The sequence below is a fragment of the Telmatherina bonti genome, assembly GCF_933228915.1.
Source record: "Telmatherina bonti genome assembly, chromosome: 2".
NCBI lineage: Eukaryota > Metazoa > Chordata > Actinopteri > Atheriniformes > Telmatherinidae > Telmatherina > Telmatherina bonti.
Genome location: NC_136620.1, coordinates 34,919,845 through 34,932,352, shown reverse-complemented (window position 1 = coordinate 34,932,352; position 12,508 = coordinate 34,919,845). Strand labels below are relative to the sequence as shown.

The following is a 12,508-nucleotide window of genomic DNA, read 5'->3' as shown; positions in this document are numbered from 1 at the left end:
AAAAAAGGAGGGACACTAATTAAGCATCTGAAAGGACTCCATGTTGTCAGGAAGGTTTGTCATATGTAGTATTTGTATCTGGCAATAAAAAAAGAGCCTAAAATGCTGCCAGCTTGTGGAGCTTATGGTTCTTTAAGTTGTGCTGTGGTAAGACAGACATATGCCTTAGGGAAATATAATTTTTAAATTCTCTTTGGAAATCACAAACACTGCGTCCGCTGGGAGAAGAAATCGGATGAGCCACCTGGAATAGTTGCTGTCATAATTTTGTATCTATGATGGTGCATTTGTTCTCACTGTATGATGAACTTGTACATCTGTGAAGGCACCACTGATGCAGGAAAATGTAGGCTGCTTTTGGAGAAATGTTTCCTGCCATCTTAATAAGGAGTGTTTTAGAGGCAGCTCGGCTCATTCGTCAACTTTACGCAAACTTCAGCAAATGCCAGGAATGCAGTCTTCCAGCAGAGCAGCGAGTCCAAACTTGTTTACCACTGCTGGCAAGCTGTATTTAGTCAACTGTTCCTTTTGATATTGATGCAGTACAGATTAAGAGAAGTATAACAAATCCCTGATCTTAATCTCTAGTGATTTCTAGCAGATCCAGTGCCTTATTTAATCAGCACATTTGCCTCATTAAATATACTGCCTTCCCTAACATGTTTTATTCAACCGGCCTTTTTCAGCCCTAACCCACAGTGACAGCTACTGAAGAAAGATGCAACACAGCTTTTCACTCACCACTGAAAACAGAATCCTCTTCATAATTTGTCTGGTCACTGTTGCTGTTATTCCACTGAGCCCACAGCCCCTTATCTTCGAACCAGTAGGGTGTACAGACAGCGTAGCACACACAGAGGCAACCGGTTAATCCCAAACAGGACTGAGCAAACCTGAAGCGACTGCTGGGGTTCTCCAGCTCAAGGAACTTCATTTCTACTCCTCTGAAAGAGAAAAAAAAAAAAACAAGAAAGCAGCAGGGATTAACAGCTACGAAAGCAAAATCTATTTTAAATCTAACTTTGTTGGTTTCATCAACTTGGTAAGAAAGTATGACCCACCTTTCAGGCCAAAAACTGTTGGGAGAAAGATGTGAAGTTGCACTGATTTCAGCCCACAAACAGCTAAAAGAAAGATCACATGAATCACCAAGTTTTATTCTGTACCTACACGCTCACACCACTTTTTCTACTATTTATAACTTCAAGCACTTTACAGTTCAAACCCCCTCAGCGTTGACTCCACCTCTGCTGTAATGGAAACTCCCCCAGCTACTGGGGAAAGTTCCCCGCAAATTCTCCACTGCTATTTATTTAGTGTCAAATAAGGAAAGTGAAAGCTGCATCAACTTCCATTTACAATTAGGGTAAAACAGAAGTGTGTGTGTGTGTGTGTGTGTGTGTTGATGATAAATAACATTTTATACTAAAGGGAAGTTAGAAAGTCCATAATCCTGTGACATTTACTGTAGCATTTGTCATGTGCAAACTGTATGTGTGTGTGTGGAGGGGGGGGGTTGAATGACTCATATTTATACATATATATATGACAAAACATGAGAGGAAATCCCACTCTCAGTGTCTTACAGTGGGCAACAATCTGTTGTGGCTGAGAAGCGTGAGGAAAATCTCCTCTTCGTCACTGAGCTACCACCCTCTGCCTTTTCCTTTGCTGTGACAGAACGGCGCCCACAGACCACCCCGAACAAACCTTTAGAAAAATGTCACACTGCAGCTCTTGCAGAGGATGTTTCACACAAAATAACACAGCAGATAAAAAATATGAGTCAATGATGGTGAAGCAAGTAAATAATCAAGTTCTTTATTTCCAATGAACTTGAAGCAACTCCTTGTGATAAAATAAACAGTACACAACTGAAAATAAGAGGTTTGTTATGGTTATGATAACCTGACTGATCCTGGCTGAATTATATATTTGGCATTCAGATTAAATAAAAGGGAAATATCACAAAGGTTTAGAAGAAAAACAAAAGCAATTTCTCTGAGTATCTTCACAGTAAGGCTTTAAGATGCAGACAGAAAACATTGTACTGGCATCTCATCTTCGCTTCCAAAGTATCCTCTTTATGTCATTCTCAGCTGATTTACCCTTCATACAGTAATCACACTCAACCTTGTGTCTGCCACCTCTTTCCTGCTTTTTTTTTTTTTTTTTTTTTTTTACTCAAAACACAGGAAGTAAGAAGTGCTGCATCTTGAAACCTGGCAGCGACGTTTGAGCGTGTTTATTCTGAGCCTACTTTCTGGCTCTTTGCAGCAGAGCCTTGAATACATCAAGAATTTCTGGGTCCTCTCCAGCAGAAAGCTCTGGAGTGTTTTTCTCCAGCCAATCAGAAGAATGGATCTGCTGCCTGAGAGTACCAATAAGTGAGTCCAGACTCTCTGCAGGCTTAGATGTTTGGCAGTCCAGCAAGACAAACTCCTCCGAGACGGGAGAGTCGGTGACAGGAACAGGGCTCTCCCTCTCCTTCAGCTGGTCCGATGACTTGCTGTGCGGCGATGATGTTGAATTGATAATCGCAGCATTGTCCGACTCTGCGCCGTCGTCTTTCACTGACTTTTTGCTCTCCTCAACAGCTCCTTTGATGGCCTGTGTGTTAGGGCTGCTTCTGTTCTCCTCAGCTTCTTTTAAAGCCTTCTGCATTCGCTTCATGCCTGAAATGACAGCAAACATTGCCAAATATCCATGCGGCAACTCGTCTGGAATACATGATGGGGGGAAAATGGATGACAACTTCAACGCTAACTAGAAAGGAGGATCATTATTTCATCACGTTTTAGGACAGGACCTTCATCAGATGGATGTGCAGCGCGTATAAAAAGCAAAGGCATTTCTTTCGGTTGTGATAAAATGTCACAGGAACGAAGTGAAGGAGAGTTCCTGAGGAAAATATGGCCGCAGCAGGAAGAGGATGGGACTGCATTTACATAACATGATGTGGCAGATGCTGATATAGATCTGCTGTAAGAAAACTACCGTAGTAATGTAGGCTGTAAAATGTGGACAACCCAGTGAAACTTTATTACTAATAAAAGAAAGAAAAAAAACAACCTCTGAGTCTTAAAAGAGACATTATTACAGAGAGGACGACCGCTCGTGTTCAAGGTGAGGTGGCTTTGAGTTTTTGATGCCATAAGCAATCATGGGGCGGTACTGTCGTGTTTCGCCTCATATAGGATGTAACATTACATCCCATACTAAAAATAGATTAAATAAAAAGCACCGGAGCATTTTACTTTAGCATTTAGACCATTTTTTTTTTATCACTGGTGGTAAGAACTTAGTCCATTTTGAAACTTTTATATACATACATACATTAAATACGACTATAAGACAATAACATCAGATGGCAGGGATCTGTGGAAGGGGAGACATTTAGGAACTTGAAGACCTTTTTATCTGATTAAAATTGACGAACACTAACTGTCGGAGGAAGGTGAATAAATGTTTTTTTTTTGTTTGAATTAATTACAAGGAGTGAAGAATAAGGCTGAATTAAAGAACTTGAAACCCTTTTTGCATCTTCTGAAAAGTGTTTGCAGTTTTTAAACTTGTTTACTTTGTTCCACACATGGATGAAATGAATGTACGTAGCTCAAAATGAACAACAGGAAGAGTCTTTATATTTTCTATATTATCTAAATGATGTTAGCTGATGTTTGGTGTTAAAGTGGATTCTAACCATCAGGAAGAGCGACAGGGTTAACATTCATATTTGGATTTTTTTCTCTATGAACATCTTACTGGGAGGTGATGTAGCAATCACACACACACACACACACACACACACACACACACACACACCTACTAACACAAATCAAAACAAAGAGCAGTTGCACAACTTTGTGTGCATAATTTTGTTGCAAATAATGTAAATAAATGAAAACAGTATTTGTTACACATGATGTTTTAGAGACTGACCAAGCTGAAGATGATGCTGTCGGTCTGCAAACACAATGCGGAACCATCCAGGTGTGGAGCAGGAGAACGCCTGGCCGCAGCTCAACAACACTTTGTGTCTAAGGAAACACCTCCACAAAGACATCTCCTCTTCAAACGAAGACTCCCTGAAATGCTACAAAAACAGCAAAAGAGAAGCGAAACTAATTGTTTTGGGCCAGAATTTCAACACAGATAAGCTGAGCAGCCTGCACTGGTAATGTACAATAAGGAAGCAAAAGGAAGAACGTACAAGAAAGCAGAACTTTTTAACATTGACCTTGGTTACGTTACCTTTCTGAGGTCTGCCCACACATACAGAGCAGCAGGCCTGTCCAGGAAGGGGATGCCCATACTACGCAGCTCCCCAGTCACGTAGCTATGAGCTGCTTTCAGTCTGCGTCTGTTCTCGGGTAAAAACTCACTGTTGATCCACTCTACAGCATCAGAATGAAACGTGACAAAAGATTCATTTAATGGAACAGGAAGCTTAAAAAGAGACATTGAAAGTCAACTACACACCAACACTTTGTGGAAAGATGTTTTGACTTCTTTTGACCAAACTCCACTAAATTACCCTCTAAGACAGTGGTTCTCAAACTGGGGGTCGGGACCCCATTGGGGGTCACCAGATAATTTAACGGGGTTGACAAATTATTCCTACATTTATCAAATAAATTTAGGATTTTTATCAGGGCTGTCAAAAATGGCACCATTAAACGCGTGAAAACAGCACCTTAGTTTTTTAACACATTAAGACGTAAACCAATGTTTTTCAAGCTTTTCTGAGCCAAGATACATCATTTTCATTGAAAAGATCACAGGGCACACTACAAATTGAAAATGTTGGAAAAATAAAATTCTGTTGCCAATATTTACAAGAAGAAATTGTTCTTGACAAAATATTTTCAAAAAGATCATTTCTTATGGCATAACTGTCAATCTCTAAAGGCACCCTAGTTACTTTTTTTGTAACTCAGCCCAGGTTCCAAGCAAGCCGAGTCAGATTGTGTGTGACGTCGCCAGACTGCATGCCGCTATTGGTCAGGGGCACGACCAATCAGAGGTCAGGGAGTGATGGAAGAGCGACTCCAACTCGCAAGTTGTTTACATTACGAGACAAGCAATGGCGCAACAAAAGTCTGTTCCGTGGTCCAACACTGAGGTGGAGACATTTCTTTGCTTGGTTGCTGAGGAAAGGATACAGAGGGAACTAGATGGAGCAACACGAAATGAAAAAAATCTATCAAGAGCTTTCCGACTTAATGGCCACGGCTAGCAACGGAGTTTTCAGCAGTGTCGAGAGAAGCTGAAAAAGCTCAAAAGTGATTATCGGCAGGTCAAGGACCACGATGGTCTGAGTGGATCAAACAGACGACACTGGAAGTGGTTCCAACAAATGGATACGATTTATGGTCAGCAACCGATGAGCCGCAGACCAAGTAGCAGATTGCCTCTAGGTCCTGTGTTGCTATGGAGCTTGTCGTGCACAACACTGACGTCACAGTGATTTGGCACAAACCCCGCCCATTTTAGACCTGGTACTAAATTGTAATGGAAAAGAAACAGGACCAAGTGGAGACGAGTTGAGGCGAGTAAAGTTGAGACAAGCTGATACTAATGGAAAAGAGGCATTAGAGGTTGGCTGCTGGATGATCCTTCTGATATTTCACACATTGCATCACTTAGTCGTTGCATGGAGGTGGGAGTTGCAAACACAAACAAACGTCATCTTGGGGACTCGTGGCTCAAATGTCTGAGGGCCGCTGCTGTAAGACACATTTATGTTAAAGCTATTTTGATTGCTTGGCACGTACCTCTGTCCTGAAGCAGCTGTGCAACCTGGTGCTGCGAGGGTCCAGGGAGGCCGTGGAAGTAGCCCAGCTTAGACAAGGCCTCCACCAGCCCTCTGTTCTCTGTATACAGAGACCCCATTCTGATTCCTGACATTGCAAAGTCCTAGAAAAGAGAAAGCTATGAGAGCAAACACACACTGAAGGAAAGCTTTTACTGTGCTGTCAGCAGGAATGTAAAGTCTCACACAGTGTCAAACCTCAGCAGTGCGTACCTTGCTCATCCCCCACATCACATGCGTCCTCTGTGGGTCGGGCAAACTGAAATAAAGGGGCATATTATCAGGAGATAAGAGAGTGACCTCAGCCAAATTGCAATGATTAAGCGTGAGATACAGTAATCAGGCATTACCTGTCCATGCTAAGGACACTGCGAAAGGTGACAGATTCATCAAAGATAGTCAGCATGTACACTTCATCTACAATGACGTGGAGCTCATTCCTGAAGAGAGAAATGAAAACAGAAGATAACAGAGACACATATTTTCAGTGCAGCGCTGGAAGCTTAAATGTTTTTTATCATTCATCACTATTTATGACAAAAAAAAATGCAACATAAATGCATAAAGGCTCCTTCAGCGCCTGCTGTTAGTATAAAAGCCCTGAGATTTATGGTTACAACAGCTCTGTGATTTGAAGGGTCTGTGGAGGGAATTACTCTGGCAAGATCATTCAGATAACGGCACATGATGCAGGAGACTCCCTCCTTGGCAATATGCGGATGTTTAAGAGAGGTGATAAAACTACATGACACGATTCATATTCCACACATGGGACACAGCTCCTTTTTAAAGGTGTGTGTGTGTGCTGTAAAATGAAAAAGATCCAGGGTCTGAAGTGCATGCGGTGACTTGGCAAAATACTTATAAGAGCACCACAGGACTGCAGAGCAGGAGGATTACAATAGGCCACAGCGTGAGATAACAGTGGAACAAACATACCTTTTGGCAAACTCCAAGAAGCCGATCATTTCCGTCAGAGTGTAGATCTCAGCCAGAGGATTGTGGGGGTTCATCAGGATCACAGCTCGAATATTAAAGCCCTTAAATAAACGGGAAGGTCTAAAGTAAATAGAAGCTGTATCTGCACAGAAAAAAACTAAACGGAGCATATAGTGAGTTTTTTCTCATCTGCATTTCCGAAAGGATTCATTAAAGGTAAATACTTAAAAAGAAACACTTTGGTGAGTTACCTCTTGCTTCGCTCTTTTTAGGCTTTCCTCTAATTTCCCTGCAGTGAGATGGAAAGGTCTGCCATCTTTGCCTTCAGCCTAAGAAGAAAACGCAACAAGAATGAAAACAACATGTACTTATATACACGCTGGAGTTAAAGACAAATGTATTTTACCAAACATGTCAAATGTTAGGACCACAGACTGTATATAAAAAGATGGACGGAGCCTCCGTGACATCACCCATAGCCCGGAAAATACATATATGGGCAAAGAGCTGGAGCTGAGAGGGGGGGGTGTGAGCGTCATGGTGGATGATTGACATCGAGCGAACTCCGAGCTTTTTGTAACTAAGAGCTAATCGAGTTAACCTGGAGATAACAGGGGCTAACCAGCTAACGGAGGTAAGCCGGCTAAGGCTAAGTCACTTTGTTAACTGGCTAAAAACCGCGGTTGTTCTACGTTCTTCTGACTTGAAGCAGGAGATTGGTAACTGTCAATCAAAAAAACTCACTCCCCCACAGTTGTCATGAAGGTAAACCTGATCTATTAAACTGAAAATGGATTTTTGAACCAGGCTGTAAACCTGTTTATTTCTGCTGTGAAGTTGGTCTTTTTAACATGAGAGTCTATGGGGATTTGCTGTTTTGCAGACAGCCCCTAGTGGATGAAGGGGGAACTGCAGGTTTATGCACTTACCGCCGAAGGCTCCATCCATCTTTCATATACAGTCTATGGTATATATGTCTATGGTTAGGAGTCTGGATCTGCATTCCTACCTCACAATCAAGAGGAACATGAAAGAGTTTAACATCACTGTAGAAGTGGACATCCTCAGTGATAACGCCATAGAAAGGAGCAGGAATGAGGATGGCATCTACAACACAGACACATGACACACACACAGTCAAATTGAATTAACCATATGTGCGCTACCTTGCTCAGCTTGGACCGGCTGTGTTTACATCTCTACGCACATATCATACGCTGAATGCTTAGAGGATCTGCGCATGAGCTCATTTAAATGACCCATATCAGATACTGTTTAGATTATTAGCGGTCATTTTTGTTGCTAATTCACCACCGACAGGCTACCTCTGGCTTAGTCATCCATGTTGGCAGCAATCAGAGATGTGGGCTGCTTTTTAGGCTTGGAATCTTCCTAAGTGTGTTTATGAACACACAAGATGCACCAGTTTGGTTTAAAAAGAGGCCTTGTCTGCGTTTGCAGAAAAAAAATGTGCAATTCCTTTTTTTTTTTTTTCTTTAAATTATTTTGTTAAATCTTTCCTGTCGTCTTGTTTTTACCAAAAAAAAAAGACTAAAAGAACAGAAAAAGAAAATTACTACTTTACTGCATGCACATTTGTATTCAGCTTGTGTGTGTGTGTGTGTGTGTGTGATATGTAACTACATTTGTGAGCCTACCTTTAGGATCACAAATTACTGCAGCAATACACGAGAAGAGGGATCCACAGCCATTCATCACCACAACCTGAACACACACAAACAAACACACACAATGTGTTATGAAAGATTCAGTTAATACCGAAGGGGGACCTAATAAATTTTCCCTCGATTCATTCCCCTACGAAAGCAGCCGGTTGTTAAAACCACAAATTAACCACAGTCAGGATGCTGTTTTTGTTCACTGTTTGTGCGAGACGTTTCCTGTGTAGGTGGCAGAGGAACTGCGTCTGTAATCATGTGTGTTATATTGAATATATTGAATCTTGGATCTTATTTACTATAATTTAAAGTCATAAGAAAAAGCTGTCGGTTCTGAAACAAGGTTCGTTTACTGATTTACTGCCTCAGAATTTATCACATTTGCAAGTTTCTGTATTCTGCGCATGTCAACTCTTAATATGCAAAGTGCCTACTTTCTACAGTAATTACATTAATGGTGTATAAATTGCAATTGTTCCCTCTGGCGTATTGCATGCAAAAAAGGTTAACACTGCAGTGTATGAACCTCACAACATAGTGTGTGGGTTGTTTATATTCACAGCATTTTATCATTGCTATTTATATGTTTTCCCTTAATTCTATTAGGCTTTAATGTATTCAAATGACTGTAGTTGCTGTCTGACTGTTTATAATGGCAACAAGAGAAACACTTTACTCACATTGTCAGCTTTCAGGGGCTTTGGAGAGCCGCAGTAGTGAGTCAGGAACTTTGCCACTTCCTCTCTCAGGCTGAGGGAAAGCAGGATGGAAAGGTTTGTCAGAAGGTTAATGTTTATCCTGGAATGTTGTCACTAAAAGGAAGGATCCTTATTCAAGCTGAAAAGTCCTCTGAAATGTCTCACAAAGTGTGTCCCGTCCAGTCCGAGTACTGCAGCAGGGATGGGTCAACGTGCAGCATGTCGGCTTTAGTCAGCTGTGGCGGAGGAGCGGAAAGGATTATTTGTGTGCAGGCAGAATCGCTTCAAGTACAGTTAATGTTAAAAACCTACTGGGAAAAATGGCGCTTGTGGCTGGAACGTCATCTCTGCTGTCATGTTTTATGTGTGTTGACTCCATAGTTTCCTCCCCAATATGTTAAACTGTAGTGTGCTAAATCCACCTGCTTATGACTTCTTTTTAACTTGCAGAAACTTCCTGCTTACGGTGAAAAAACAGGAGCAACTGGCCAACAAAAACCAGTAAGCTTGCACACAGGTGTGGGTTAGCTGACATTTAACACAGGTGTATGAATTATACGGCAACCCCGGTGAAGACCTATTTGGTCTTTTTAAAAAATCTTTTTGCTGCTTAAAAATAGAGGCTCTTCACAATTTTGAATCTATTCAAAAGAGTGCCTTTGATCATTTTTGTAGGCCGACTGCTCTTTTAAATAAAAGGGTTTTTTTTTTTCTTCACTTTAGGGTAAGAAGCCTTGCATCTAGTTAAAAAGAAGTCGTGACAAGTGAAGGATCAAAAGAGCAACTATAGAAATTATCGCAAAGGACCCAGAAGTGCTTAAAAAAAAAAAAAACAAAAACAACTGGTTCCTCCTGTTTATGAGTTTGTGTTCACATGCCAGCGAACCCTGTTGTGTAGAGGACTTGCTTCGGCGTTTGCAGGAATTTAACCTCATTACTGTCATCTCACAAAGCCATAAGTCGTGTATGCATGCTGTGGTTTCATGCAAAAATGAGCTCTGGTGGATGACTTGCTTTTTTTTTTTCCCCCTCTCTCTTTCAGAATTCCCACAACAGCACTCCACAGCACGAGGGTGTGAGTGTAATATTATTTATCGTACTCTTGTATGGAGGAGATCGTAGCATAGTTTGTTCTCACTGGTACCCAAGTTGATTATACCCTGGAAAACAGAAAAACAATCTATTAAATCATCCTTAAATGATTTTTTTTAAGCTCTTACAGCTGGTATTTACAGCACTTACATCAGGGTTGTCTGTGTGCTGGTATTTGTCCATTCCATACTGGTGAAAACCCTCCTGGAGAATGCCTTGATGCTGTCGGATGCTATTACCACGGTTGGACAGGTACACGCTGCGGACAGGAGTCTCTGCGCCCCTCGGTGTTGCTGAAACACTCTCTGAGGTTTCGCGGGCCGTGACAGATGTGAGCTGTGACTTTTCGGTTTCCTGAGTGGAGACGGCCTGCGCCGTGGGAGATTCTGAAAGTGGCTGAGATAGAGGTGATGAGACAGAGGGACCAGCTGTGGTCATCGGTGGAGCTGACAGGTGAGCTGAGGGTGACGTGGAGGGATCAGCCGGTGCTGTGGCTGAAGCGCCCTGCCTGACAGCAAACAACGCCCCGGTGAGCATGCTGAACAGGCGGAGCTCGTGCTGCCGCTCCTGTTCTGCCCTCCTCTCTTCCTGCTGCTCCCTCCGCTCCTCAGCCTGCATCTCTCGTTCCAACCTCGCCTCCTCCAGGGAGAGGAGACGCTCCTCTGCAGACTGCTGCCAGCTCAGAAAGCTGACCAGGGCTTTATCAAGGCTCCCCTGACCACCAGATCTACAACTCCCGTGGCCCCACGAGGTTTTCCCACCTCGTCGACGCTTCCTGTGTCTCATAGAAGTCGAAGGATGAGAACCCTCTTTACTGGTCTGCTCAGACGTGTCTTGTGGACCACCAGCAGCCTGGCTGGCTGCTGTTACAGAAGCAGAAATGTTCAGATCACTAAAACCTGGGAATGAAAAGAGTTGAGATTATGAGTAATTAAACATATGTTCTTACTGACAATGTTAAAGGTGATGCTTGTATGTGGACTGACAACCTGACGGTGAGATTCTTGTATTTCCAGAGCTTTCAACCTGAACCAGTGCGTCTTCCGTTCCCAGTAAAGACTGTCCATCTGTTTCCTGCTCATCGCCAGTGCCATAGTACATCTCAGGAGGCGCAACTCCAGAGTTCAGCATGCTGTCGTCAACATCTTCACATTTAATATCCAGTGAATCCCCTATCTTTGGGGGCTGCCCAAACAGAAACCCACCTGAGGAAGCAGGGCCAAAAGAGGCAGGGGGAACTCCTTGCAGGAATGTGTCAGACCCACCTGAGCTCTGAAACACCTGCTGAGCAATCACAGCTCCACCAAGGGAGGAGTAGGTGATGGCAGGTCGGTTTGCCAAGACTCGGTCCATCACATCATAGAACTTCCAAGTCCTCATTTTGTGGTTGTCTTTAATGCGGCGGTATTCCAGTCTCATCTTCTTTATCTTCTCCCTGCACTGGTCCCCTGTGCGGTAAATGCCCTTTTCACGCAGAATATGGGCAATGCGGTCAAACACGCGCTGGTTGCGCAATGAGCTCTCCAGCTCAATCTGAACCGACTCGTCGGACCACAGCTGGAGCAGCTCCACGATCTCCGGGTCGGTCCAGTTGCTGCCTCTCTCGTGCCTCCTGCCGCGAAAGTCCATCATGCAAGTTGCACTCTGCAAAAAGAAACACAGGAGATGGCACGTGAGAAGAGCCGCCTGTCTCTGCATGAACTCATCATCTTCATAGTTCATGTGGAATGACTAAAGAGAATAGATACGTGGTGGCGTGTGCTGTGGATTCACTCTTTCTCTCTCTCACCGTAAATCTAAAGTGCAGCTCTTCGGTGAAAGACTGTTGTTGTGAAGCTGTCACTATGGTGTGACATCCACATGTCACGAATTATTAACCTGGTTTCGACTGGTTCGGAATGGTTAGGCTTTGTCCAGTGGGTTCTAAAATGTCTTTTACTACAGCAAAATTTTGCCACAACTTGGAGAAATGGGAACAGACGCAAGCAGAAATATCTACATCCGGGTTTACGGCACATGCGTGCTGTCCTTATTCCGGGATAACTTTGGCCCGTGTTAACAGCGGGGTGGTTTTCACTTGTACCATGCTGTAACGGGGTAGACTCAACCATGCAAGTCAGAGTGAGGCTGTAAGGTCTGAGTTATGGCCCCCTCTACCGTAAGGTTTGAGGTTTTATTTCTGTGTGTAAATTCGCTGACTATCCACAAGATGGCGGCCAAGCATAGCGCTGAAATCCGTTGACGGGATTAAAGGTATGTTTGTTTTCCAAACAGGTGTTACCCGG

At 43.0% G+C, this 12,508-nt stretch overlaps 1 protein-coding gene across 1 annotated transcript; it reads right to left on the bottom strand.

The window, feature by feature from the left end:
- Positions 1-1,893: 1,893 nt before the first annotated feature.
- Positions 1,894-12,172, bottom strand: accs (1-aminocyclopropane-1-carboxylate synthase homolog (Arabidopsis)(non-functional)). The gene is made up of 16 exons (XM_079248037.1): positions 12,013-12,172; positions 11,213-11,867; positions 10,374-11,122; positions 10,232-10,291; positions 9,297-9,367; positions 9,114-9,183; positions 8,413-8,479; positions 7,764-7,861; positions 7,006-7,083; positions 6,755-6,855; positions 6,166-6,255; positions 6,029-6,074; positions 5,778-5,919; positions 4,255-4,397; positions 3,943-4,096; positions 1,894-2,675 (listed from the first exon to the last, which is right to left on the bottom strand). The coding sequence occupies exons 2-16, from the start codon at positions 11,853-11,855 to the stop codon at positions 2,257-2,259; spliced, it is 2,931 nt and encodes a 976-aa protein (XP_079104163.1). The 5' UTR covers positions 11,856-11,867; positions 12,013-12,172; the 3' UTR covers positions 1,894-2,256.
- Positions 12,173-12,508: the final 336 nt, after the last annotated feature.